Consider the following 27,962-nt stretch of genomic DNA (forward strand, 5'->3'; position numbering starts at 1 on the left):
CCCATCCCCCACTCACAGTGCTTTGTCCCCCCATTCTTAGGATGGACACAGATCCTGCAGAGCTGTTCCTGCAGCTCTGCCACCATGGTCACTATCACGGCAGTATCACCACTGAAGGCCACGTGCACCCCCAGGAGCAGCACCATCCTTCACTGTTCCCCCTTTGCTCCATGCACATTTGGCCCCCAACATCGTCAGGGGCAGGGGGACAGAGCTCCCATCCACCAGGAGGGGTGACATCAGCAGGTGCGGACACTTCCTTGGTCTTGGAGATGAGGCGGAGTGGACATGGGATGGGGAAATCTCAGGATCGCTGAGTTCACAACTTAAATATGGGGTCATGGGGTTGGAGATGGGATGGGGAGATCCCAGACATCTGGGTCTACCATCAACTGGGAGTTCTAGAATTTGGGAGGCCCCACACCCTGTGTCCCCTGGAACACCCCACTCCGCTCACACACCTTGGTACCCAGCTCCTTCCCCTTGACATCTTCTCTCCTCAGACCAGGGCGACTTTGTAGCCATTGCCCTGGAGCACAGAGTAAGCAAAGGACATAGCTGGTCCCATGCCATATCATCCACTCACTGTGACATTGAGGAAGGCCTTCTGATACCACAGGTGCTCACCAGTGTTTAGGTGCATGGTCATCCCAATGTGTGCCCTTCCCATCAAATGCTCAGTAATGCCAGTGCCTCAGGACATGGCAGGTGAGCAGAGGGTGGTACACATACATCACAGTGAGTGGCTAAATGTGGTCTCACCAGGGTAGAGCAGAGGGGGAGGATCCCCTCTGTCACCCTGCTAAGTCTGAGAGGTGGTCGTTATGCAAGGGGACTTATTTTTTGTAATCAGTTTTCTATATTTTTAGATAGTCTTTACCATTTTCTTCTCAAGTATAAGCAAAACCATTCTTTGTGTTTGGTATTTTTCACTGTCTTGGCCAGTATAGTAAAGGTTTGGGTTAAAAGAAATAACAAATCTCAGGTTAAATGAAGTAACAAATCTCAAGGAGAGGTGATCTTTCACAGGTAACTTGCTTATTTTTTGGCTCCTTGTCTCAGTGATCTTTGTCCTCCTCTGCTATGCTGGAGAAAGGTGAGATCTAAGCAGCAGCAGATGGGTATGATACAAGATGCAGTCAGAATGTGGACTGTTATATTGCCGTGGCATATGTTAGTTGTGTGGGATTTCAGGGTCTGAGCTTGAGAATAAAGTAATGTCTCCTTATTCTGTTTTTCTACATGTTCTTTGTCTTTCTTGTTTCTTTTTTGTTTATTGTCATATTTCCTCCAGCTTGTACCCAGAACTATCAAACACACATGCTGCTGAGCCCATGCAATTTCCCCAACTGGAGAAGGGGAAACATAGCCCCCATTTTCAAGAAGGGAAAAAAAAATGATCCAGGGAACTGCAGTCAGTCTCACCTCTGTGCCAGGCAAGATCATGGAGCAGATCCTCCTGGAGACCCCACTGAGGCACATGGAAAATAAAGAGGAGGTGATTGGTGGTAACCAACATGGCTTTGCCAAGAGCAAATCATGCTTGACAAACTTGTTGGTCTTTTAATGACTGTAGGGAACTGCTTTAGCATGGGGTTGGGTTGACAGCCCTCAGAGGTTCCTTCCACCCCCTACAGCTCTGTGACTCTGTGGGCAGCTGGTTAATTCATAAGGTTTGCCCCAGGTTCTAATTTACAATATATCTGTGATTTTAATATTGTCTCCTACCTATTAGGCCTCTTACTTTCAGCCAAATTCCACTCATCCTAATTTGAATTGATAGGAGTTCAGTTCTCCCTTGCTTCTTCCCCGTCTTTTCCTTCCCTTCTTCCTTTTCCCCCTTTCCTTTCCCCCTTTCCTTTTCCTGTTCCAGCCTGGTTCCTCTATCTGTACATCCATAACTGTACCATTGTAGCACTTAGTTTTTACTGTATGTTTATTCCAAAGCTGCACAGCTTTTCTTATTTCACGGAGCTCTCGGAAGTCCTGGCTACAGTGCTGCCATAAAAACCTACATAGATTTTAAATCATTTTGACAGAAAGCTTGTTGAAAGTAGTATCAAGTCCTTCCTTGTGCCCTTGAAGCCCTTGTGCCAGTTTTGCCAATCTTACTGCTTCACTGTTCTCCCTTAAACAAACCTGTGCTGGTCTGCCTCTCTCCCTGTTTATCTGTACTTTTTATCACCAAGGCTTCAGTCTCAGGGGCTCTTCAAGTCTCGTGGACGGCCCTTTAAATGTAATGCATGACTAATCATAGCAAGTGTCATTGTTTGCATCCTGTTTCCACTTGGACTCATTTACGCACAACATTTTCAGGCTGTTGAATGATTTTAATCTGACGGTCTCAGTGTGATATATGTTATACTTCATTATGCAATGGGCTGTGTATTTATTCTGAAAACAAAGGAAACGGGAGCATTAACGTGTAATCCTCTGATGTATTTTGCCACATCCTTGCTGTGCTTTGCTTGCACCCTCAGGCCCACTGGGTCTGGGAGATGATGTTCTGCTCTTGAGCTCCAAAACATCCCTGCTGCTGCCCACGGCTCTGCCACCCGGCTCTGTGCACTGATCAGCTCAGAGCATGGAGTGGCCGAAGGGAGGGGATCCCCACTGCATGCAGTAAGCAGGCAGTGAGGGCTCTGCAGTGCAGGAAAGCCTGCACTCCTGTGTGTTTGCTTTCTGTTGTGGCTGAGGGATGAGCTGTTCTGTTCTTTGCTGTCCTGCTATTCGCGAGAGAGCTCCTTTGCATAATTAATGATGTGACCTCTTCTAACATTACAGTTCCATTTGCTAATGCTCTTTCCAGCTCTCCCAGAAGCTGCTCTCCCACAGGTTCACGACAGACCTTAAAATCTGCACTGGATTTCATGTGGTGCTTAACTAAGGAGTGCTGTTAGCAAATTGTCACAGAGGCAGAATTTTCCCTTTGTACAGAACCACTAATAATGGCAGCCTTTCGGTACTGTACTGCAACTGCTATCGCCTGAGCGTTTGCCTGTCACCCTATGTTTGTAAGATTGGTAAATCTGTGATGGGTGCGGATGGGGCTGAATGTAGGATCTGGATCTACAAGGAAAAGTATGATTGTTTAACTGAAGGCAATCACCTGTCTTTTTCAGCACAGTCAGAGCACTTGAGCAAGCTGTCTTGTGTAGGAAGGAGGACGGAATTGATCATTTCAGGGATGCCTGCCGGACACCTTGAGATTACAGTCAAGTGTGGGTAATAGCATGGACTCATTAGACCATGCAGTTTAGTGGATTTTAATTGGTGCCACTCTCATTATTCATTTTTTTTATGTAGACGGGCAAAACACAAGAAAACTTTACAGATGCCTTTTGTGTACTCTCTTGACTGCACGAGAACAGAATACTTGATGTAAGGAGGAATGAACCAGCAGCACGAACCTTCCCTCCATTGTTCCCCTCTCTTTTGGCATGATCTTGTACGTTTGTATTGTTAACACTTCAAATGCCATCAGGAAGGCAATTAAGCATGCTTTGCTACTGTGCTGCTTTTTGTTTATATCGTTTCCCACGCAACACAGTGGGAATGGAGACCAAACCTTTGGGCCAGCTTTCTCGCATCTTAGATTTCTCAGAGGGACTTTTGCCTTCACATACACACCCATGACATCCTCTGCACAATGCTCTGAGTGGAGATGCCTCATGATTTATCAGTGATCCATTCCATAATTAAGTACATCTCAGATGAAATAATTATTTCACTGTCAATTCTCCCTTTCTGTGAGACAAGCCTTAAATGTGTCTTTTTAAAGTTGCCGTGCACTGAATCTACAGTGTGCTAGCAATATAGTTAGGTATAATGACATCACACAGAATGGAATATTTACAAGACTTAAGACCATTAATCATGGGTGAGATGTGATATTCCCATTGCAATTATGCTTTTAGGGTAGGTTTAAGCTCCTTCCACTTTGTGTAACACGGAGTCTGTAGGATGACAATAATGACTTTCGAATTACACTCATCTTTGAGCTCTAAATCAAATTCATATCAGGAGCCTTTCCATAGGTCAGCCCCTGGTTTGCCCATCCTGCCAGGCCAAGCTTGGTGCAGGAACGAGAAGTGGACAGGATTTGCTTTCTGCTGCTGCCGCTGTGCTCAAATAATGCAGCCTAAAATCAGCTGAATCTGAGATCTCTCAGAGCCCTCCGAGGTTTCTCTGCAGCGGTTTTCTGCTGCTATTACACAGCACAGAATAGCTGGGACCTATCCAAGCACAGCCGTGCTGGCACTTCCCTCGCACCGATAACTCTATTAGGCTCAGGAAGTGCCGATGTGCTGAAGGCAGACTGTCTGCCACGCCGGGGCTTACACAGATCAGATGCAGACTGCGGATCTGCTTTCAGCCCTCAGGAGCTCCTTTGCTCTGATCCTGCTCTAGCACTCCTTCCCTGCATGCTCTCCATGGGTTCACTCAGTACCTGTGCCTCCGTTTCTTCGGTCTCTAACAGAGAGACAATACCCAAAAGAGTGCGTAAGCCCGAAATAGTATTTGTGAAGTGAACGCTACTGAATGTACAGCTGTTAATCTTTGGTCTCATACATACTGAGTACAGCTGTTTCCTGCCTCAGTCACCGATATGCACATCGCTGTAATCCCACTCTGTTCCGTATTAATTCCACTTGCAGGGTATGTTATTACACACAGATCTCTGCCTTAGCACGTAGCTTCATGTGTCATATGGAAGAATTCCCAACTACCTCTGTGTTGGCACTGTTTTTTCTAGTTTTTTCTTCTTCCTACTCATAAGATTATTCTGGATGGGGTCATTTGTTACCTCTCTGCCTTTGTTTGCATAGGGTTTATGCACTGCTCTTCTGACTCGTACTTGGAGTTTTAGATGTTGCTTCAGCATGAAAACACATTTGCGACTAATGCTAAAAACTCTGTTTAGGTTACGAGAATTTCATCCACCTTCATCTCCATGAATCTTGCCTGGGCCACAGAAACCTTTCCTGCTGGTACTGGGGGCAGTTCTTTCATTACACATAACAGGGATGGCTTTGCTTTCCGTTTGTGAAAATAAGCAAATCCATTTAAACTTCTGCTTCACTTTTTAAATTATTTCTTCCCAAATGGGGCCTCTCCAGGTTGCCAAGACTGTTTAGAGGGCTAAATATTGGAAAGGTAGCTAAACGTGTACACATAACAACTAATGACTGCAGGCAGATGCTGTAAAGTATTGCTTGCCTATGAAAGCAAATTTGTTAAATTACTTAATTAGCTGTATCCAAAATGGAGATTTCAGTGGTGCCACAAGACAGGCATGTCTTTTTTTTCTCCATCTTTTTCTCCATTTTTTTTCCAGCACCGATGGCCTTTAATAACAATGTGAAGCCTGACAACCTATTCCTGATTTTAAGCTGTTAGTTTTCGTAGTTGTTTGCCTGATCTCTTCCTTTTACCACCCAAATTGAAAATGCTTCTTTGTAGTGAATGGGCTATGAAGTCCTCTTAACCTCTCTTTGAACAACTTCCTTTATTATTTTTTCAGAGCATTAGGGACACTGAGACCCTGGAGTGTGTCCAGAGAGGGGCAATGGAGCTGTAAAGGGTCTGGAGCACAATGGGGTCTTATGGGGAGTCACTGAGGAAATGGGATGGTTCAGTCTGGAGAAGAGGAGGCTTGGGAGAGACCTCACTGCTCTCCACAGCTCCCGAAAGGAAGTTGCAGTAAGGTGGGAGTTGGCCTCTTCTCCCAGGTAGCAGCAATAGGATGAGAGGGAATGGCCTTAAGGTAACTTTTCTGCAGCAGCACAGGCTGCCCAGGGGGGTGGTGGTCCCTGAAGGTGCTCAGGAAACGTGGAGATGTGGCACTGAGGGATGTGGTCAGTGGGCATGGTGGGGGTGGGTTATGGTTGGACTGCCTGATCTTAGCTCTCTTTTTCAAACTAACGATTCTATGGTTCTGAGACATGGTTCATGGGCATGGTGGGGGTGGGCTGGTGGTTGGACTCGATGATCTTTGGGGTCTTTTCCAACCTCAGTGGTTCTATGATTCTAACACAAATGCTAATTGATTCTTCAGGAAAAGCTCTATAAACGTGTATATGTTTCAAGAATCTCAAAACTTCAGCTGTCCATGCATTGCAGTTTGAAGTGTCTCATCTTGATTTGTAGAATTCCAAGAAAAAAAAAAAGAAAATGTAAGAAATCAAGATTTGGATGGATGCCATCTGAATGCTCCAGTGGAGTTTCCTGACTGTTAATACGATGCAATCAACACAAAGCACAGTCACTGTGAAGTCCTGCATGGCCTCGCTAGGTTCAGGCTGAAGTAGTGTCCCAGTAATGAAAAAAAAAAAGCATCTCCTAATATCCCAAATCTTACTATGAGAATAGTTGGGCCATTCTCCCACACTGACAGGCTCCAAGGGTCTGTTCTGCACGACTAAAACAGACAGACACTGGTGAAAGCTGATCGAATACCAGAGGGGAGGAAGAATTCCTATGACCATTCTTGCTTTTGTGGGCATAAATCAGACATCCCACTTGGGGCAGGCAGTCTGTGGTAATGTGTGGTGTTGGATTCTTCAGTTGAGAAAACCATTAGGACTGTGTAGAAAACCAGAACTGGCACCTACTGCCATAAACAGGTTTTTGTCATACTTACATTTCAGGTAGCTGGAAACTCTGGACAGTTCAGAGGAACAACAGCGTGGAGAAGATGAGATCTGCTGAGTATTTCTGACCACCGGGCGATCGCAGTTATTCTTCATATCATAAGTTCTTTTTCAAGGCTTGCATTTTTTAGCTGCTTTTCTAATTATACAGTCTTTTTCTCCTTTGCCTACGTTCGTTTCTCCCAGTGATGTAAACCACGTACCTAGCTGGCATACCTTTTTATTTCTAACCAGAATGCCCAGGTGAGAAACTTTCCAGTTTCACTTATATGTAAAGGATGCGATGTGCATATTTGCCTTTTCTTTGTCAGGAACCATAACCGTACATCCCTCGTGTTTCAGACTCTCTGCTTTCTCAGCTAAGCACGTGGAAAGCAATATCTCTCACATGCAGGTTATTCACAAGGATAGTTTGCAAAAGGGCATCAAGGTGAATGAGGACGTAATGAGATGTCATCACAGCAGTGAGAACGGGTGAATGCTGATACCATGTGCATTTTGGAGCGTTATTTCCCATTTCAATCCCCTTGTTAGATACTATTAAAATGTCTTACGCAATTGAGTACCACATTTATAACATGAGCTGTGGGTGCTCTCAGCTTATGGGAATCTGTTGCTGAAGCTGTGTGCCTGCAGTGCTGCTGTCAAGGGCTCAGGTGCCGGATTTTTTAGCACTTAGGACGGCCATTTTTCCCTCTGTTTTTCTCTTGATTCACCCCTGTCTGAATAGGGCCCTCCACCCTTTCGCTGTAGAAATCACAGCCACTTCACCTTGAAAGAGTAATTACCCAAATTGAAACAACTGTTACGTATTGATGTACAGGAGTGCCCTGATTTTCATAGACCCTGGGCAGAAACATGCAGGTCTGAAAGTGTTTGGAGGTTTGCATTAATAATTGGGTTGCAAAATTAGGTTCTAACTCCTGACTCCACCCTCTTCCAGAAATATTCCTCCCAGATCAGGCCTCAGACTGAGCAGTAGCCGGTTTGGATGATGCTCCTTGCCTTTTTGTGAGACGATGGAGAATTTAAAGGTGTACACGGGGAAGAATTGACTTGTTTGCGACCTTCATAGCATGTGCCTTGAGAGCCTTCCCAGTCTGTGGCTTGTTAGGGTGCACAGGCCTGGGACACCTATGTGCCATGGTGCGCTCAGCCGTGGGTGGGGGTCAGGATGCTGAGGACTGAGCTTGGATTTGTTAAGAGCTTAAGGGACCAGAACACAGAGCCAGTTTTGCCGTGGCCACGTCCTGGTGCCAGGAGAGGTGCTCCCGCAGCGGCAGCGCGGCTGTGCGGGTTTGTGGCACGGGCGGCAGTGCCTCGTGTGCCCGGGAGTGGTGTGGGGCTGCGGGCACGGCGCGGCGCGGCGGAGCGGGGCGGCCCCGAGCAGAGGTGAGGGGAGGCGGAGGGGAGGCCCTGGGGCAGCTGCGGCTCCTCATAGGGAGCGGAGGGGCAGCGACAGAGCCCGACAGAGCAACACGGAGCTGTGGCAGTGGAGGGCAGGCGGGTGAGGGAAAGGCTGTGCCGCAGAGGGCGGCGGGCGCGGCCCCGCGCTGCCGGAGCTCACGGGACGCCGCTCTCAGCCACGGGGTTTGGGTGGTGCCGTGAGGGCCGGCGGCTGCGTTTGGTGGTCTTTGCGGTGCCCTCCAACTCGGCACGTCCCGGGCTTCCATGGTTCCGGGACTCCCACCCGCCGCCACAGCACCGCTCGGGACGCGCGGAAGGCGCCACAACGGCCCCGCACGGCACCGACGGGAAACGCAAACCCCGCCCCGCACGGCCGCAGCTCCGCGCCCCTCAGCCCCGGCGCTCGGTGACGGGGCGGGGCCGCGCGCCTCATTGGCTCCCGGCGACGGCGGCGGGGCGGAGCCCGGGGGGGGCAGGGGGGTTTCGGCAGCGGCGGAGCGGAGCGGATCGACGCGGGGCGCAGCGCAGCGCTGTGAGGCCGGCAGGATGCTGGAGATCCAGCTGGACGATGGCGGCGTGGGGGGGTACCCGGGCGACGACTATTGCTCGGGGTCGGTAATGTCGGAGCGGGTGTCGGGCCTGGCCAACAGCATCTACCGCGAGTTCGAGCGGCTCATCCACTGCTATGACGAGGAGGTGGTGAAGGAGCTGATGCCGCTGGTGGTGACGGTGCTGGAGAACCTGGACTCGGTGTTGACCGATAACCAGGAGCACGAGGTGGAGCTGGAGCTGCTGCGGGAGGACAACGAGCAGCTCCTCACGCAGTACGAGCGGGAGAAGGCGCTGCGCAAGCAGGCCGAGGAGGTGAGCCGGCCTGAGGGCCGCCGGCCCCCGGCCTCCATCTTGTGCGCGGCGCCGCGGGCCGGGCGATGCGCTGCGATGCGCTGCGATGCGGGCGGGGGGGGCCGCGCGTCCCCGGGGCGGCGAGAGACGGCGGCTGCCCCGGCGGCGCCGCGCATCGCAGGCCGCGCTCCCGGCCCCGCGGGTCCCGCTCCCATCCGCTCCTCCCCGGGCCGGGGGCGGCTGATGGGGAACGATGCTCTCCCGCATCGCCGGGCGCGGCCCGTGTGGAGGGGGAAGGGGAATAACCCCGCGTAGCTGTGGTGCCCCGAGTTCGAATACCAGCGGCGCGCGGATGACTTGAAAATTCCTGCTGGTTTCTGGTTCGAAACGCGACCCTTAAATTGTTAATTTCTTCCCTGCGCTTCTCCTGCCGTAGAAATGGTGGCCTGTCTGATTGCAGTACACTGAACGCGGGCGGACGCCTCGTTCAGCGGCAGCGGGATGCCGCTGCTGGGAGCGGAGCGCTGCCTGTACCCGCGGGGCTCCTATGGCGGCGGCCCTTTCCCCAGGCCCCGGCCTCGGCCCAGGCGCGGCGGCTCCCGGACCCCGCGGGGCTGCGCCAGGCGCTGTGCGGGCCGTGGGAGCGCAGCCCCGGGGGGCGGACGGCCTCGGGTCACAGCGCCTCGGGCGGGGACAAAGGAGAGCAGGCGACGTGCGCCGCTCTCTCCCTGTGCGCCCGATTCTGCTGAAACCGCGAGCATCCTTTAGCCGTAAGGCGAGGCCTGCCAGCCCTGGGCTCCAGAAGCTGTGGTTGTGCAGTGCGCTAAAAGCATTGGTGGTGCTAGAAGTCCGCCGCCCACCACGTCATCCTCATTTCTTTACAAAACTACTGAAAAAGGAACATATGTATATTTGCTGTGTTTTAAGCTAGGAAAGGGCAGAGGATTTCAGTTTCAGGTGTCTTGCTAAGAGTGAGGTTTTGATTTGCTTAGACGTGGTAAATCACATCTCTTCAGAACTCCAGAACAATGTAAGGCACCCTGCAGTGTTGTAATGGAGGTGTTCTGGTTGCTGAATAATGATGTGTGGGAATCTTGCTGGCTGGATGGTAAGGAGGACGTGAGCCCAGGACACTTCTTGTCCATTACTAATACTGAAGGCTAGAACCAGGCAATTAAGGTTATAGCCTTAAGTTTCAAGTATGTGTTAATTAATGAAACTTATAGCTAATCTTTTCAAATTCTTATGAAGGCATGTAGGGATTGAAAAATGATTCCAAGCATGCAGGACCTTGTTCCATAGAGCCAGTATTTTGTAGCTTTTGAGAATGAAATATTTGGACATGTGCTGTTCATGGGGAGGAATGGAATGGTGTGGAGTGGAACAGCCCAATGCCATGATCTTGCATCTTTGGACTTGCATCTTTCTGCTCTTGGCTTAGCAGGTACAGGGTGTGCTTCTTTTGAGTGTGCCTGTTCCTGGAAGCAGATGTGGTGACAACACTTGCATTGCCTGCAGGGACGCTCGGGGTCCACAGCAGAGTGCTGTTGGCAGGGATGTAAAAAGCACTCTGTCATCCTCAGGCGCATCTGAGCTGAATGGGCAAAAAAAGTATCTGCAGAGAGCCTTGTTAGCAGAAAGGAATAGATAATGTGCTTCTTATGAGAACAAATGAGTTTTGTCCCTCTACGTAGCCTCTGTTACCAGTTCATGTATGTAAGATACAGCTGTTACTTCCCTTTGCGTGTGACTAAAAGCACATCACTTACCTGCATCGGTTTCCTGTATGCCTCTTACTGTGCAGTTGATTAAATTTTATGGAAGTGAAAATCTCTGCATGTTACAGAGAACTCTGCTGTTCATCAGCTAATTGTAAGTAGAGAAATGCTTTCTCCATCAGAGCATGCCTTGCAGTTCTGTAGCAGGGGAAGCCCATCTCTGTCCCTTAGCAGTGTCAGCGCTGTGTGCTTTGCCTGTGCAGGTCCTGGGTCTGCAGCTTCCAGTGCCACCTTCACTGGGGGATCCTCCTCTGGGAACGAGGTTTAATCCCTCACTCTTGAGTTCTCTGCGTGTATCAGAGATCATTTCAACAGCTAAAGCAATGCTGGGGTGCTGGGAATTGATGATCAAAAAGTAATTTGTTCTTCTATTGCAATATCAGGTCGAAAGACCCGGGCTTCTAATTACATTGTTAGTTTATTGATTTTAAGTGAACTAAAACCAGAAGTGGATGTTGTTGTCTGGCATAAAAATTGAGTGTCGTATCCTCTTGTTACTGCTACTGCAGAACCACCAAATCTTGCTTTACATAAGTGTGTAGGGATTGTGCATGTAGCTGCATCCTGTTAAATTAGGGCTGTTTGCACAGCCTTCATTTCCCTTCTCCTGAGGTTTTCAGAAGCAAAGATTTCTGTCTCGGTGTTCTTCCATGTGTTTCCCCAAGATGGTTGTATATGATATCTTTTAAAACAATCTTTGCCAAAAGCAAAGCTTTTCTAGACGCTTTGACTGCAGAGTGACTCAATATTTTCCACTTGCCCTAAAATAGGGCAGCAGAAGCACCTGGACTAGAGCACTGAAATCAGAAGTTCCTTGAAATGAAGCAGTGCTGTCAGTCTGTGATTGCGGGCCTTAGAACATAACGTTTCTTTTCCTTGACCTCCAAACTACTGAAGATGTGGAACAGCATCAGATTTTTGGTATTTCTGTGTTCTTCCATCTGCTTTGCATTGTGTGAGTGTAGGGTAATGACTGATCATATGGCACATTTGCAGAACTGCAGCGCAGGTTGCCCAGAACTGGGGGTGCCCAAGGGCAGGCTGGATGGGGCCCTGCTCTGTGGGTGGGACTGGGTGCTCCTTATGTTCCTTTCCAGCCCAAACCAGTCGATGATTATGTATTTATTTATCCAGAGATGAAGTTCCTGTGGATGCTGTTTGGCTGTTGCCCCCAGTAACTTAGGAAGGCAGTAACCACTCTCAGGATGCGGGAAACACTCAGAGTCAATAATTTCTTGTCAGGCAAAGATCTTTCTGAGGAAGGAAATGTACTCATTATCTCAATAATGGGGCACAGCCCCTTATGGCAAGGGAGGAATTGTGCACCTTATCACAGAAATCCACTCCATTAAATACCTTCACTCCAACGCAGGTGATACCTCTCCTGTCGCTCACTGGTTGAGCGTATCAACCTCACAGTCTTCCTGATGTGATTGCTAAAGTATTTTTCCATATCAGTTTATCACGCACCTGTTGTTCTTTCATCTTTCAGTGGAGAACGAGTGAACAATGCATTCTAGGCCCCCTCCATTTCTCAAGGGTAACTGGAGGACAGCGTGTACTGGGCCTGCCTGCACTTCTCTGTTTATCAGGGGGACAGGAGGACAATGAATGCTAGACTCTCTCTCCCTATTACCTTGCCCTGGTCTAGGTATTCTGACAACCAAGCTACTTGGCAAACTTAGTCTACCCCGTACTAAGCTATGCCCCAATTATTTGTTATGAACAACCCCTGCAGCCGTTCTGTAAGAAATTCTGCAAAAGTCTATGCCTTAGTTAGCATTGTTCTACTGCAAAAACACAATTTACTTCTCACAGGGAGATGTTTTGCTGTTGGACAGGATCAGCACTAAGGTCACAGGCACCAACTTAAAGAAGCATGTTTATCTTAAGTTTAAAGCAGTGAGCTAATAAGTGAGATGATGCAGCAAGAATAATACAGAGCAAGGCAATGCACCTAGCCATTACTGTGTGAGGATAGCAGTAGTGATTAAGAAAGATGCATCACCAATTGCCCGAATACTTTGCCATCATCCAGATCTCCAGTCACTGGGAGCCCCATTTGCAGTGAGGACTTGGAGAACCCTTCCCAGCAGCTGGGGAGCCCTACGCAGTACCTCTGTTCATAGATGAAGTCTCCGGTTTTGCTACCAGAGGATCCAGCTGTTACACTGTTGAATGAACAAGTTTATGTGACAGGCAGAAACATAGAATCACAGAATGGCTTAGATTGGAAGGGACCCAAAGGATCATCAAGTTCCAGCGTCGTCGTTTCCCCCCCCCCCCCCCGCCACAGACAGGGTCACCAACCTCTGCATCTGGTACTAGACCAGGCTGCCCAGGGCTCCATCCAACCTGGTCTTGAACACCTCCAGGGACGGGGCATCCACAGCCTCTCCTGGAACATTTGGTTACATTTTCTCTTGGATTCTACTTCAAGCCTGGCCAGGGCTCAATGAGGGGGCAAGGAGGTTTGTATCCTAGTAGGACCTTACACCGTGCTTCTATTGACACCTATGTGGCCCTGTGTTCATGGCCTGGCACTGGCCTGTGCCTGCTGCCTGTTTGGGTGTGGGCTCAGAGCTCTGACAGAGGTGAGCAGGGATCATGGGTATGCTAGCAGAAATCCCCTCAGAAAACCAATTTTATTTTGTCCAGTGTTAATGGGGCACTTTGATTTATGTAAACCTCTTATGTTCTGTATTCTTCTTCTCTTGCAAAAAAACTGTGGTGTGCTCAAAGTACTGGCTTCCACAGAGGTTGTTGGGAGCACAGCTTTTAGGTGAGCACGAGTGTATGTGCAGGTGGAAGCTTCCAAAGGCTGCGTGACATTGGGGCTGCTTGTTTGGGGGGGCACAGAGGGGCGGCGTGGGGCTCTGCCAGGTTGGGCTGGCTCCAGGTATCGTGTGGCACGCACAGCGCTCCACTGTCACTTCACCTACAGCAGATGGTGGCTGACCAGATCCAGTTGGCTGACAGCAAAGCGGTGTCCTGTCCAGTGGGTGGGTTGCAGCATCAGTCAATACTCACTAGAATTTGTAAAACAAACGTGAACTTAATATGCACATCGATACAGTACAAAAATAAGTATCTGGTGCTGCTTAGTAGAACTGACTCCCTAATAGGAGGCTTTTACAGTAATGCTCTGTACAGAGACATTCCAGCGCCTGGGGCAACCTCCTTTGGAAAACAGCTGAAGAAACTCAGGGCTCTGTAAATGTGGCTGCTGGCTGTATGTGACCCTTCTGCCCACAGCAGGGGCCTGATTCCAGGCCAGAGGTGTGGGCACTGCCTGTGTTCAGCTGCAGGAGCATGGAGCCAGGCACTGGTGCAGGGCTGCAGCTGGCAGCGGCTGCTGTGGCTGTCAAAGCCCTGTCTGGCCTACCTGGCACTTGCAGGTGCTTGGATGGAGTGGTATGTGGGTGTCATCCTTTCCCTCTTCCAAAGAAAAGTGCTGTCATGTTGCTGTGGCCATTGGTTCATCTTTATGGCTTGCTATCTGCATTGTTGTTCTATAGTAAAAACGCTTGCTTGCTGGAGATGCCTCCAGTGTTTTGTTTGGTCAGCACTTCGACAAGAAGTTGTCCTTGGAGAGATGCGGGCTGTGGTTGCCACAGGTTTCTGTGTGGCCTGAGGTCACTGAAGAGCTGTTCAGCTGGGTGGCAAGTTCACTAGCTTGTGTCTGCATCCTAAGCAACATAATGGCTTTTGAGAACTGCCCTCAGCCCAGCATAAGCGATGCTTTAAGCACAGTCCTAGGATAATTCCTTAAGCACATCCTAGTCTAATTCCTTTTAACAAGGTGATGGAGGAGAGCTCTGTGCACAGCCATCCTCTGTTCTCTGCTGTGAATGCTTTCCCCACTCGGCCTTGTGTGCTGGAACAGTGGCAGTCTGGGAGGGCGCTGTCTGTTTCCCCACCCTGAAATCCATACTCCCAACGAGCTGATGGATGGGAGCTTCTGCAGCTTCATGGTGACCTCATAGCGTCGAAGAGGAGAAGCATTCAGGAGTAGCAGATGCAGATGAGGGCTTTGTTTATCATGTGGGTCCTTTCCACTGCACTGGCAAATGTGGGATGCAGACAAACTTCACAAGTGTCCGTGTATGAGACCTGTCTTTGGGTTCTTTAGATGCTGCTCTTCCATTCCTGATGCCTGCGGGTAGTGTCAGGTTTTGCTAAAATAATGAGCAGTAGAATCTGTAATTATTGGAGGATTCTTCCAATTTAATGAGAAACTGCTTTTGCTGTTATCTTAATTGACAAAAGCTGTCGATCCTGAAGAAACTAGATTCTCTCTTTTTTTCATGATGAATACTGTAATATTGTAATGATATTTTTCTAACGAGCCTGCAGTTATTAGGTGTCACATTTCTGATGCCTGCCTCCTTACTCACTGTATGGTTCCCAAAGATATCCATTTAATTGTTCAGACATGAAAGGCAGCACAAGTGAGCACTGGTGGAGGGACAGCGCTTCGGTCACAGGGCACCGATTGTCTTGTCTCATATTCTGTTGTGTCTTTTGTCAGGGATTGAACTTGAATGTGATTCATGGTATTGCAAATGATGATTTAAACAGAACGCTGAAGGTACTAAAAACTGACTCCATTCATTAAAAAGGTTGGAACAGCAATATTTCTGGAGAACCCTGTTTCAGATTCATAGCTACGTAGGTAAGCATTGGTTCCAACAGTTTGAATTTTCTCCTTTCTTAGCTAGCAAGTTCACTTTACCATTTATCTCTACCAGTAGTCAGACCCTTGTCACTGATTTGGCCTTCACTCCACATGTCCACTCTGGGAAGGTCAGAAATCTTTTGATGCAGAGTATGTCTTTACTTACCAAAGATGCGGTGATAAAACCAAATAGGGTTGCAAGCTGGAGATTTGACTTTCCATTACCCATGTCCTGCTGCAGCCCTAGGATCAATGGTAAAGCAAATAATAATGATGAAAACACTTCATTCCATCCCCTCGAGGTGAACAAGGAGCATTCACTGGGAAATCAGTAAATGGCATCTTCTCTGTTTTGTTGTGAGGCCTGAGAACTGCCTCTTCAAGCTTAAGGACTATTCACTGCTGTTTTCCACTGCTTCTTTTTCCCCACCTGCCCTCCCTCAATGTGCCATGAGGGAAGCTCCCACCTGCAGAAGCTGAGGAGTGGGCCTCTTGTCCGTCTCCCACAGGATGGTTTTAGTGTTATGGAAGGCAGTTGGCTTTTTTATTTGCTTCCTTGGTAGTGCATCACTTGCTTTGAAGCAGCAGTTGCGCGCTAGGCTGTGTGCCTGGGCTGAGGAGTGACACAAGCGTGGGCTGGAGGCAGAGCAGCCCCTTAACAAATACAGAACAGGTCAGTCTCTTCTGTGATCCCATCTCCCATGGAATCCTTCTTTTCACTCAGAGGGTGGTGATGCATTGGAACAGGTTGCCCAAGGAGGTGATGGATGCCCCATCCCTGAAGGCATTCAAGGCCAGGCTGGATGTGACTCTGGGCAGCCTGGTCTGGTGGTTGGTGACCCTGCACGTAGCAGGGGGTTGGAACGAGGTGAGCATTGTGGTCCTTTTCAAGCCAGGCCATTCTGTGATTCTGTGATTGGTGGTAGATCTCTTAGCTCTGGCTTTGTGATGTGTGACAGCGCAGGAGGGAGATGTGTCATTCTGTTGGGAACAAGCCAGGCTGGTCTGACATAGGGGTACCAGAGGGCTTAACTATAGCAACATGCCAACAGAGACATTCGAATAAATACAGTCAGAACTTAACTACAAATTAGATAATTTATTCTGCAGTCTTTCGGGAGAGGGTAGTGTGTGCTTGGAGGGGCACACACAGAAGGATTGTTCTGAAGTCTGTGGGTGGTTGTTTCAATATTGCACTTGATGAGGTCTGTAAATATCAAGTGGATCAGATGCTGATTTGAGAGCTAAAAAGCAAGACACAATGCTTTGGGGTTAGGTGGAGGAAAAACACTCTTGGTAATGCAGAAGCAGCATGTCCTTCCCTCATTGCTCTCAATCTTTCCCCTCTATAATGTTTCTGTGCAGAACGTGTTTGCTGAGCAGAAACTGCGGGTTTGTTTAATGTATTAGAGGTGTTCAGATCTGGCAAACAGTTGTTGGAAAAGTACTTGCTCGATACAATTAGTTATTGTAAATGTTTCTGATGTATTACATGAATTCTACACTGATTTGATGAAGTGCATTTGGAGACTCTTCATTTCATAAGTTTTATCCATCCTAAGAAAGATAACAGAATAGGTTTGTGCTGGGCCTCACCATGAGATATATGTATATCTGACTCAGTTCATTATGAGGGATCAGGCTCTTAGAATGTGATGCCTGTCTGGGTCCTATGGTAAGTTTTTGGGACACGCAAGGTACCATGCTAGATATATGGACTTGTTTTTTGGGTTTCAAGTGGTGCAGTTGTAAGGGGAAAGCTGAGAAGATCTGATGTGTGGGAACTGTTGAGTCCTGGCCTGAACCACTGACTGATCACCTGGGGAAAGGACCCGGTCAGCCCTGGGAGCACAGGTGAAGGCTGTGTGACCAGAAGGGTTGGAGCCTGGCTGCACCTCTCTTAGACCTCATTTAAGTGCTGACTGCCACTGGGGAAGGATCTCTTTCTGGAGATCCCTCCTTGGTAGAGCCTTCCCCTGTGAACCTGAAATCTCCTGTAATGGGTGGGCAATCTTCTTCCCTTCCTTTATAACACCTTTCTTTTGTGCCAGTCCTTCTGTCATCACACCCTTGTTGTAATGCCTTTCCCATCATGTTGATCCGTCCAATTGCTATAATCTGGAAGTATTCAGCTGCTGCCATTGCAAATGAAATAAAATAACTGTGACATCTGAAATTTCAAGGAAAATCCCACTAGCTGTCTTCATGGAGCTGCAGTAGCAGAGGTGGCAGCTTTCTGAGGGATGTGGGCTCATGCCACACAGAGGCACGCATGGTCCTCCTGCCTGTCCTGGGAGGAGGGTGATGATGGAGAGGAGTTGTCCTGCATCCCCTTTGCAGCTCGTACCTCAGCACTGAGGCCATTGCTGTGGGTGCAGCCTGTGGAAGACTGGTGGCTGTCTCCTTCCTCACCCGCTTCTCCTGGTTCTGAGGGCTCTGCTCAAGGCAAGATGTCATCCTCATCTGGGCCTGGCAAAGCCAGCATTATGCTTCTTTTTTGCTTCTGTTCTAATCGGAGTTTGGCCGTCCCCACCTCAGCATGCTGCTCTGTGGGACAAATGCTAGATGCTCGGTGCTGGAGGAAAGTGCACATCCCCTGGAGGGCAGGAGCTCAGCATCAGAGCAGCCCCACTGCCCGCCCTTCTGCTGCCCCTGCAGAAGCACTGCCTGTCAGGCACGAGCCAAGTTCCTTCCTGGAGGTAATGGTACATCATACTTCCATCTTCAATTAGGATTTACAGTGAACTAATCTGTAAGTGATTGGATTTTTTTTCCCAGTGTATTTCACTCACTCAGAGGCACATTTCCTTTTTGCTTGCTTTTTCAGAGTGCTAACGTGTTTGATTTTGGAGTTTGGTAGTTAGGTGGGCTGAGAAGGCTCATGTGCAATGCGTTTGTGAACAGCACACTCGAAAGAAACACAGTATTGCATGACACATTTGGAACTCTGTTGTGGAAAGGTACCTTCTCTTTCCCACTGCAGGGAGAGGTGTAATTTTGGGATATTTAATGGTTCTTTTTCACCCATCAATTAGAGCTTAGGAAAAAAATGATTTGAGCTAAAACTGAATTGTTTTTGTCTACTTGGTTGCTTGTCGATGTAAATTAGATTATGTCTTGCAGAAAGCAGGACATAAAGAGCATCCAATCAGCATATCACAGCAAACATGTGCGAATGATGGGAAGCATGTGTGCATGCAGACATGCAGATGTGCATACAGATGTGGCCACGTGTGAGACATGGAGGCAGCGAGGTGCTGGGTGCTGACAGGGTGCAGCTCCTGCACCCGGCCCTGGCTCTTCCCTCTTTAGTTTGGAGCTGCAGTTAGGGAAACAGGGCTCTGTTTTCAGGAGGAATTGTAATAGTTTGAGGAATGAATATGCGGAGTTTGTGGTATTTGTTGTAGAGCTGCCTCTGGTAATAAAATTGAGAGGATTCTGTTTCTCTCGGCGTCTTATTTGGTGTGTATCTTCTCTGATGTTACTTAAGGAAACCATATAGGTTGCGTTTCAGAGCTAAATTAGAGCAAGCAGGTTCAGAACTAAGGTCTTTTTAAGGAGCGGATACATTTAAGTATCTTTTTTCTTAGCAAATATGAAGGAGTTCTGTGTTCTGTGGTGATGCAATGATGCTCAGTGTTGGCCTCTGCCTGGCAGAGCATGCTGCTGGCTCATGTTCAACTTGTACCAGAACTCCCATGTCTCCTTCTGGAGCATTCCCCAGCATCCAGCCCCCACCCAGTGCACAGGGCTGGGGCTGCCATGTCCTAGTGCAGAGTACAGCACTTCTCTTATTAATCCTCATGTGGCTGCCGATGCATATCCCTCTAATTTGTCAAGGTCTCACTGCAAGGCCTCTCAACCCTCCAGGGAGTCAACAGCTCCCACTGATTTAGTAACATCTGCAGCTTATGCATAGGACCTTGCATAGTAATTTTTCCTCCTGCTCTGTAACTGTTTTGTCTCTGCTGTTAGAAAGACACCCACTTGTAGGAGCACAGTACTGGAAGAGACTTGCTGACTCAGCATGTCCAGTCCCTCAGTATTGCAGGCAATTGCATTACATAAGCTGTTTCATAAATTTATCAAGCTTTGTCTTAAAACCATTAGTTAAATCTCTTGCCTCTACTCTTCTAAAAGTAACCTCCTTCTGAATTCCACTTTTTTTTTTATCCTGCAGCCTGTTTTTACTGGCTTGTTCTTGTGCCAGCATTGTCTTTTACTCTAAGTAACTTCTGCCTCCATGAAATATTTATGCATTTGATGCATTAATAGAAACCAGCCCTGCCTTTGGTCTCCACTGGCTCGGCAGTGCAAGCCAAGCTCTGCTTGCTGCCCACTGGAGAGGGGGCGGCTTGGCGTGCCCTATTGAGGTATCTGTGTGCAGCCGGCTGCTGATATGTGGTCAGCCTCAGCTCCCCTCATCCCTGTGTGATTTGGGTGACACTTTGCTGTGCCTGGCTTGATCCTCCCTGAACACATGGGGCTGCAATAGCAGGTGGCTTTCCTGGAAGGCTTTAGCGGCATGGTAGCGTGAGTGGATGTATTGGAGTGTTGCATTGTTCAAAATCACAATGGTAGGATTTATTTGAGGCGATCACCTGCTTGTTCACCTGTGTGACATCCTGCTGGCTGGAGATGGCAGCACGTCTGTCTCCCTGCCTCCTCGTGCTGTGTCGCAGCTGGCCTGGAGCACATAATTGCTCTGTGCTCAGCTCCTTTCTCTCAAGACTTCTCATTGCAGTCAAAATGTTCACCATTACGTGCATCCCCTTGCTTAGTCCTGGTATCTCTCTGGCCATCAGCGTCACTTAGTTCCTCCTGTGTGATGTTTTGATTCTCTTCATGAGTGGCATCTCCGTCCTGTGTCATCTGCTGCATTTGAGTAGCACCTCCTATCTTGTCAGCCCCACTTACCACAAGGCTGTCTTGAAGAGCTCTGTTAGCTACCTGTGCTGCCTGTACAGCACTGATCCCATGTTGTGTGGGGACAGAGCTGTGTCAGGGCTGGGGGTTGGGAAGAGCCCCGCTGCCTGCCTGCTTCATGGAGAGCATCTGAAGAGCAGAGCTCTCTTATTCTTGAAAAGAAAGCTCAGATCCCTTGGAACAGGAATCCAGGAGATAGTTTTGTTGATATATGCCAAAATAACAGAATTTTATTTCACAGAAGCATTTGAAGACCAATCTATAGCTGTAAAGTAGCTAACACATGAAAGATGTATTTGTGAATCCTTGAAATTAGCAACAGAAGCAAAAACCTTTAAGTGCTGCAGATGTCAAGAAAGTGTTATTTCACTATGATTGTGTGCTTCTGTGCAGATGGAGGCGTTTCTTCAGAAGAGTATTCCTCTTTGAAGCGGATAGCGAAGATTTGAGCATGGGGCATAGCTCAGAGCATCTGTCCACCAAGCAGTACTGCATCCTGCTGGGCAATCAAATTCGGGAATCTGGCTTAAAATGCAATTGAAATGGCTTTACGGTGTATCAGAAAAAATGGGGAGGGAAAAGGAAGGGATTGTTCTCAATGCTCTTATGGAGATTTAGCTGTTTTACTAATGGCGCTTTTCACTGTCAGCTTTTCTTGAGGTCAGAGACCTCAGCCGAGTCTGTATTAAATGTTTTAATGTTTTAAATTTATGTGTAAGGATCTTCACGTGAATTGTTGTTCTGTGTTGTGAATATTCAATACAGAAATACTTATATAGTCATAGAATCGTAAGTATAAAACAGTCTGTGGTCCCAAGACTGGTGTGTGCCATAAGGTGTATGGTGGAACTGCTTTGATGTTCAGGCAAAGCTTGGCAATGAAAATTAGTGAGAGTTCTGTACCATGGCTGTTACAACTGGAGCTTCGTACCTGCGGGATACAGCAAAACATGGGGAACCCAAATAGAGCATGAGAAGAGAAGTTGGAGAATGCCTTTGTTTGCTGAGTTTTGTCGTAAGTACAGGATAGATTTCTTAGCAACTGTGAAATTTGAGATGATAAAGTAATTACCTGAGCATTTCAAAAAGCACGGTGTAGGCAAGTGTTCAGAATTGCTGACTGCTTCATTTCAGAGTTGCAGCTGAACTTCTTTTTTCTCCAGCTGATTATCTGCTCCCAGAAGTTTTCTGTCTGCAGTTTCCATTGGTGATCTTACAGGAGTGTAGTAGTTTGGTCTTTTGAACTCTGCCTTAACTCGAGATAGTTACTGCAAATGGGATGCTGAGATCCTTCTGAGATGGAGAAGGCACAGACCGTCCTTTGGATGTATGCTTCCTGATGGCACTTTTTCTTATGGCGCAGTTGCTGTTTGGGGGCCCTTGCACAGGGATGATGAATGTTTGGTGGCTTCACCGAAGGGCTGTAGGTTGGCTCTGCTGGGGAGGCTGTAGCTACAGAGGGGTCCTATGCTCGTTCCCTGAGGTGCTGTGGTGGTGAGGAGCGGCTGTGCCATCCCCAGGGCTGAGGGCTGTGGCAGAGCTGTGGCTGCTGGCAGGGACCACGTTGTGGTTGCACACACAGAAGTGGGTGTGTTTGCTGAGGTCCTGAGGCACCTGGCTCACACCAACGGCTGAATGTCTGAGCTTTGGGGCTGCCACCCTGCGGAGACACAAATGGCGACTGGGGAAATGGAACAAGTTCTTCCTTTGGTTTTATCACTGTGAGGGCTGATGGTTGGGTGTTTCTGTTTGTATGAGTGTAAATACATGGGAGCTGCCCATGTTCTGATAGAATCTAGGCATGTTTTCACATAGCGGAGTCAAATTAACACTCATATAAAAATGATGTATGGTATACAAGACTCAATTTCTTAATCATCCCCTTTTGCTTTGCTATACAAATGACTTTATTTTATACACATTATGTATAAAGATCTGAGCATCTATTTGTAGTGCGAGGTTGTTAACTATTTGTTGATTTTTACAGGGCTCTGTAAGATTCAGAGATTCACCTCCATTGAGAAGCAGAATTCTTTTTTTTTTATCTTGATGATGGAAATTGGAAGTTTTTTTTTCCTGACCAAGCTTGTTGTTTATAGCCCCATCTGTGAGAAGTGGCTTACTTGAAGCATCCCCTTTCTAAAAGTTAAAGTGGAAGGTGTAGCTTTCCTTTCTTGAAGCTCCGGCTTTGCTGTTTGACTTGGAATTGCCTGTAGAGTAGCTACAGTAGGAAGCTGTGACTTGTTGTTTGAACGTCAGATGCTATGATGTAGGCATCTGCTTCACAAGAAAGTAATCCTCCCTTTTCAAACCTCACATTGAGTGAAATGGATTCTGTTAGGAGAGCAGAGCAATGTCGTCACCTTGGGTAGCACCTTATCAGTCCCCCTGCTGATGAGTATAATGGCACTAGAAACTTAGTTTTGAACTAGGTGGGAAGTCAGATAGCTGAGAATTGGCCTATTTCTTTGCCTTGGCTTCCTAAGACAGAATACTGTCAGCATAACTTCCCAAATTGGCAGTTAATTGCTGCCCCAAATTGTGAGTTGGAGGCTGCACAGCCTGCATTGCCTCCCTAGCTCATAGGCCTCCTGCGGGTGGGAAGCAGAGCGCGGTGTGAGTCCTCCCTGCCCTGCAGACAGCCCCCTCCTCACAGGCAGCTGTGTGTATCCAGATGTGTACCCTCACTGTTCTCCTGGGCAGTGCATCACAGCACTGCTGTCTCTGCCCAGGAGGAGGGTAAGGTGACAGCGGCTGAGCCGCTGCTGTTCCTGTCGGCATGTGGTGTGTGCTGCCAGCCAGCCCAGATTAAGGCCTTGTAATAAGATTTCTGCATATGTGAATATCTAGCTCGCTCTGCTTGATTTATTGTTAATATGATATGATGATTTCTGACCGCGTGCTACTATTTTTAGTCATTTTCTTCCTCTGAAAGCCAGTAACACAGGAAGCTAAGCAATCTCCAGTGTACCACTGCTTTTCAGAGGAATACTCATTCTTTCACTTAAGATGATTTTATGCTAGATGTTTTCCCTTTAACGATGAGCATGTGAGTCATGTTGGTTGTTGTAACCTAATCCTGCATACTTAGAGACCAGTTATACTGCTTGAAATCCAGGGAGAGACTCTAGCAAGACTAATTTGTGTATATATATATAGCAACTTCATGTTTCATCTTTCTTTAATAACTGTTTAAAATATATCTGGTTCCTATAACTGCTGAAAAATTATCCTTTGAAAGCAAGTATAAGGGTTCCAGAAAAAATAGTAATGCTGTGGTCAGCTTTGCTATCTAGAACAACTGGGAGTGGTCTGTTTGTTCTTTCAGTTCACCCATCTGTTTTGTTGTAATGGGATAGAAAAGAAAGGAATATTTCCTTTTAACATCATTGGAATTATCCATTACATTTAATTTCTGTTTTCTAAAAATCTTTGCTACATCTCCATAAAAATAAAGGTAGGAGATGTGAAATCATTGAGCTGTTGGTCTGAACTGAGCTCCTTGCAGTGAGATAACTGAAGAAAATCAACTGCAGCATCTGACCCTGCACATGAAATACTTCTTGATCTCCAGGACACCTCAGAGCATGAAGTTAAGCCCGTGTTGCCTAACCAACACCATGTTTTTTTTTTCTCTTGTTAGTGGTAAAGTGAAAGAATGCAGTCAGCAAATGCAGCAGGGCTGCTCTCAATGAGTTCTTCTCCCAGTCTCTTACTGGGGATTGCCCCAACCCAAATGCAACACCCTGCATTTGACCTTGTTGAACCTCATTATGTTCATGCGGCCCCACTTTTCAAGCCTGTTCAGATCCCTCTGGATGACAGCCCGCCCTTCTTTGAAGGAAGGGCACCTGTTCATTGTAATGGCATCAGCGAACTTGCTGAGGGTGCACTTGATACCCTTGTCTATGTCACTGATAAAGATGTTGAATAGCACCGATTTCAAGACAGACTCCTGAGGGATGCCACTTGTGACATCCTCCACCTGGACACAGAGCCATTGGCTACAACCTTCTGGCTGTGACCATCCAACTGATCCTTTATCCACTGAATAGTCCACCCGTCAGATCTATATTCCTCCAACTTAAAGATTTAAGTATGTGATGTGGTACCATGTCAGAGGCCCTGCAGAAGTCCGGGTAGACAACAACATTTGCTCTTTTGTCTGGTGATGCCAGCAGTCCATTATTGAAGTCCACCAGACTGGTCAGGCATGATCTGCCCTTGAAGCCTCACAAAGCCTTACTGATTTTTAGTTCTGCATTGATAGAGGTGTGCAACTTCATCTTTCTGAATCCAGCTGCAGCATCTGGATAGGATTGACAGTGCACAGTGTTAAAGGAAAAAAATAGAGTAAAATAAACCAGAGTAAAACAGAGGGATTATTTTTTCTGTGATGCCTGCTTTTGGTGCTATTTGTAAATGTATGTATGGGAAATAGATGACTTTTGAATCAGTGTCCCCTCTGCCTGTTCATTTTCAGGAGGCTTAGAAGGGGTGAAATCTTTCTCTTGTTTGAGTTAGTGAGAACATTCCCACAGCTCCAGTACAAGCAGGGTTGTATACTACGTGTTAATGAAAGAAATGGGAAGTGTGGAATGCGTGTGGATGTACTGAGCTGCATTCACTCAACAGTATGCTAAAAACCAAGCACTACATAACAGTGTGTTAAAACCAAGCACAACTGCCTCAGAGTCAGGTTAGTAAAAAATAACCGAAATCCTTTATTCCCTTGTTGGAGTTGAAGGGGACCCACAAGGATCATCAACTTGCTGTCATTGAACCCCCAGATCCCTTTCTGGGGGGCTGCTCTCCTGCCTATCATCTCCCAGGCTGTGCACAGAGCCAGGGCTGCCCAGTCCCAGTGCAGACTCTAGCACTTGCTCTTGTTAAACTTCATGGTGTTGGTGATTGCTCATCCCTCTAATTTTTCACGATCCCTCTGGGAGACCGCTCCACTCAGATCTAGGAATCTCCTGGACCTGTTTGTATCAGCTGTGTGGTATTGGCAGTTAACATCTGGGAAGCTGAAGTCACCCGTAAGGACCAGGGCAACTGATCTACAGGTCTCTCTTAGTTCCTTAAGGAACAATTCCTCCGTGTCCCCATGCTTGCTGGGTGGCCACTCCCATGGCACCCACTTTATTCTCTTGTTTTGACTTTCTGATGCATGGGGAGACACTGGCTGAGAGATTCTGATGCAGGAATAGCTAAGAAGTGTTTTGGAGCCAGACAGAAGGAGCCTTTGGGTTCTCGTGCCCAAGAGCTGCTGTTCGATCTCTAGGAGACAGAACAGGATATGCTGCAGTACGCTTACCTGAGATGCTCTTTTTCCCTGAGAACACTTAGTGTCATTAATTTTTAATGTTGCTGTCTCTTTCTTCTCCAAGTGGTTAGCGGATCTCTAGTTTTCTGTTTCTTTGATTACTTTGAGATTGCAAGACAGACGGGACTGAATAAGAAGAGCCTTATTGTGGAACAATTAATCTTCCAATAGGTTTCTCTAAACTAAACCCAAGCAGCGGTAGCAAATCCAGGAATCCTATTAAAGTTGACCTACATAGTGGGAATAAAATTCTCTCATGCCTTCTTTTGCTTCCTATTTTACTGTTAAGAGATCTGTGAATGTTTTCCTTCAAGTCAGTTAATGTTTGTGGCTACTATAAGCACAACTCCTGCCTGTCTGGGTGGCACACTCCTAGGTGGGGAACTGGGAAAAGATGGGCACCTTGAGCCAAGAGAGCCGCGCAAGAGTGAAAGCCCAGCGAGTGAGATGCGACAGGGATTTAGCACTTGGCTGTGATTAGAAGTTTGTCAACAGAGCATTAGCGTGGAGCTCTTCCAGCAAATCCCTGAGAGGAGGGAGGAAAATACTTATTTTCTTAGTATAGCTTCAACCAGTCCAAACCAAGTTAAATGACTTCCTTAGGACTTTGGCTCAGTGTGGCTGTCTTGGTTAGAACTTTTTTTTTCTTGTTTAGTCAGAGTTAAATGATACAATTATTCTGGAAAATTTATCACAGAATCACAGAATGACCTGGGTTGGAAGGGACCTCAAGGATCATGAAGCTCCAGCCCCTCTCCCCCCCCCCCCCCGGCTGCATGCAGGGCCACCAACCTCCACACTTAATACCAGCCCAGGCTGCTGAGGGCCCCACCCAGCCTGGCCTTGAACACCTCCAGGGATGGACAGGGCATCCACAGCCTCTCTGGGCAGCTGTTCCAGCAGCTCATCACTATCATAGTAAAGAACTTCCCCCTGACATCCAGCCTAAATCTTCCCTCCTTCAACTTCAAACCCTTTCCCCTTGTCCTGCTGTTATCTACCCTTTCAAAGAGTTGACTTTCTTCCTGCTTGTAGGCTACCTTTAGGTACTGGAAGGCTGCAATGAGGTCACCCCATAGCCTTCTCTTCTCCAGGTTGAACAAGCCCAGCTCCCTCAGCCTATCTTTGTAGGGGAGGTGCTGCAGCCCTCTCATCATCTTTGTGGCCCTCCTCTGGACCCTCTCCAACAGCTCTCTGTCTTTCTTGTACCGGGGGCCCCAGACCTGGACACAGTACTCCAGCTGGGGACCACAGAATTTCAAGAGTAATTCTGCCTTTCTCAGAGTCCATAAAGTGGGTTTGCTGGTTGTTGGTCAGTGACTGTGCAGTTTCCATGTTGAACTGACATTTCAGAGGAAAAAAAAATCTGAAATCTTCTACAGCCTCAACCTTTAATGAAAAAAAAGGGGTATCTTGATACATCAGGGCAGCATGGAAAGGAAAGCTGAAGGCCCCATTAAGGATTAAAAGCACTTAGTGCAGGAAAATGAGGCATAGCCAAAATGCATGTGTACGTTTCTATAGATACAGCTTTGTAGGAATAAAAAGAGGTTCATTGTTGAAGTGAATTTACTGATACCCAGAGAAGACTGGCCAGGATTTTCTTCCTGCGAGGTCTCATCAGCCACTGCTTCCTTTCTGCGCTGATTGAGGCATAAGTCAACTTACAGAACTGAAGAAGACTCAAGTTTTTCTCAGCAACTCAGGAGTTAAAAGCGTTATCCTTATAGAATCATCTCTTTCAAAGTTACTCTGGCTTTTACCATGTAACTCTCTACCCCTTTTTTGATGTGCCTTTTCCCTGACCTCTGGTCGATGATCTGGGAAGCGGATTGCAAAGGTGACTGTGAGGTCTCATGGTTGTGGATAGGTTTTGCACAAGGCATGTACATTTCCTGCAAAACTTGGGTGCAACATCATTTATAATGGAAGCTTTCTGATGTCTGAAGGAGATTTCTGACGTGGGTACTTCTAAATCGATGACTGTAGACACAGAATTTGTCTTTTCTGATATAAAACCAACAGGAGTCCAAATTCAGCCTAACATGATGAAGAAAGATGATGCTGAAGATGATAGAATCATGTTGGTTTACGTAGCTTGCATTAGACAATAATAATAATATTTTGCGTATCTTAATGATACACAAAATACATCTTTTACTGTTTCCAGCTTGATTGAATGCTGTTGTACTACTTAAAGCACATAGAAATTCTTATCTCTTGCTTTTTGTGTATATAGGTACCTATGTATACACACACGATATGGGAGGAGGAGGAGGAGGAGGGAAAAAGTCACATAGCACAAACGCTTTATATTTATTCCTCATCCTTGCTTCCTTCTCTGGTTTTTC

General features: G+C 47.4%; 1 protein-coding gene and 1 non-coding gene across 33 annotated transcripts in view; one reads left to right on the top strand and one right to left on the bottom strand.

The window, feature by feature from the left end:
- Window positions 1-8,346: 8,346 nt before the first annotated feature.
- Window positions 8,347-8,406, bottom strand: MIR7471 (microRNA 7471). The gene has a single exon (NR_105639.1). It is a non-coding gene; the product is annotated as a microRNA 7471 (primary transcript).
- A 129-nt stretch (window positions 8,407-8,535) lies between these two features.
- MAPK8IP3 (mitogen-activated protein kinase 8 interacting protein 3) overlaps window positions 8,536-27,962 on the top strand; it is a 73,393-nt gene continuing 53,966 nt past the window's right edge. For all 32 annotated transcript variants that reach the window (XM_015301926.4, XM_015301939.4, XM_025155324.3 and 29 more), the window contains exon 1: window positions 8,536-8,924. In XM_015301926.4, coding sequence (XP_015157412.1) covers window positions 8,607-8,924 — 318 coding nt within the window. In that variant the 5' untranslated portion in view covers window positions 8,536-8,606. The remainder of the gene's footprint in view (window positions 8,925-27,962) is intronic.

The sequence above is a fragment of the Gallus gallus genome, chromosome 14 (assembly GCF_016699485.2).
Source record: "Gallus gallus isolate bGalGal1 chromosome 14, bGalGal1.mat.broiler.GRCg7b, whole genome shotgun sequence".
In the NCBI taxonomy this organism is placed as follows: Eukaryota; Metazoa; Chordata; class Aves; order Galliformes; family Phasianidae; genus Gallus; species Gallus gallus.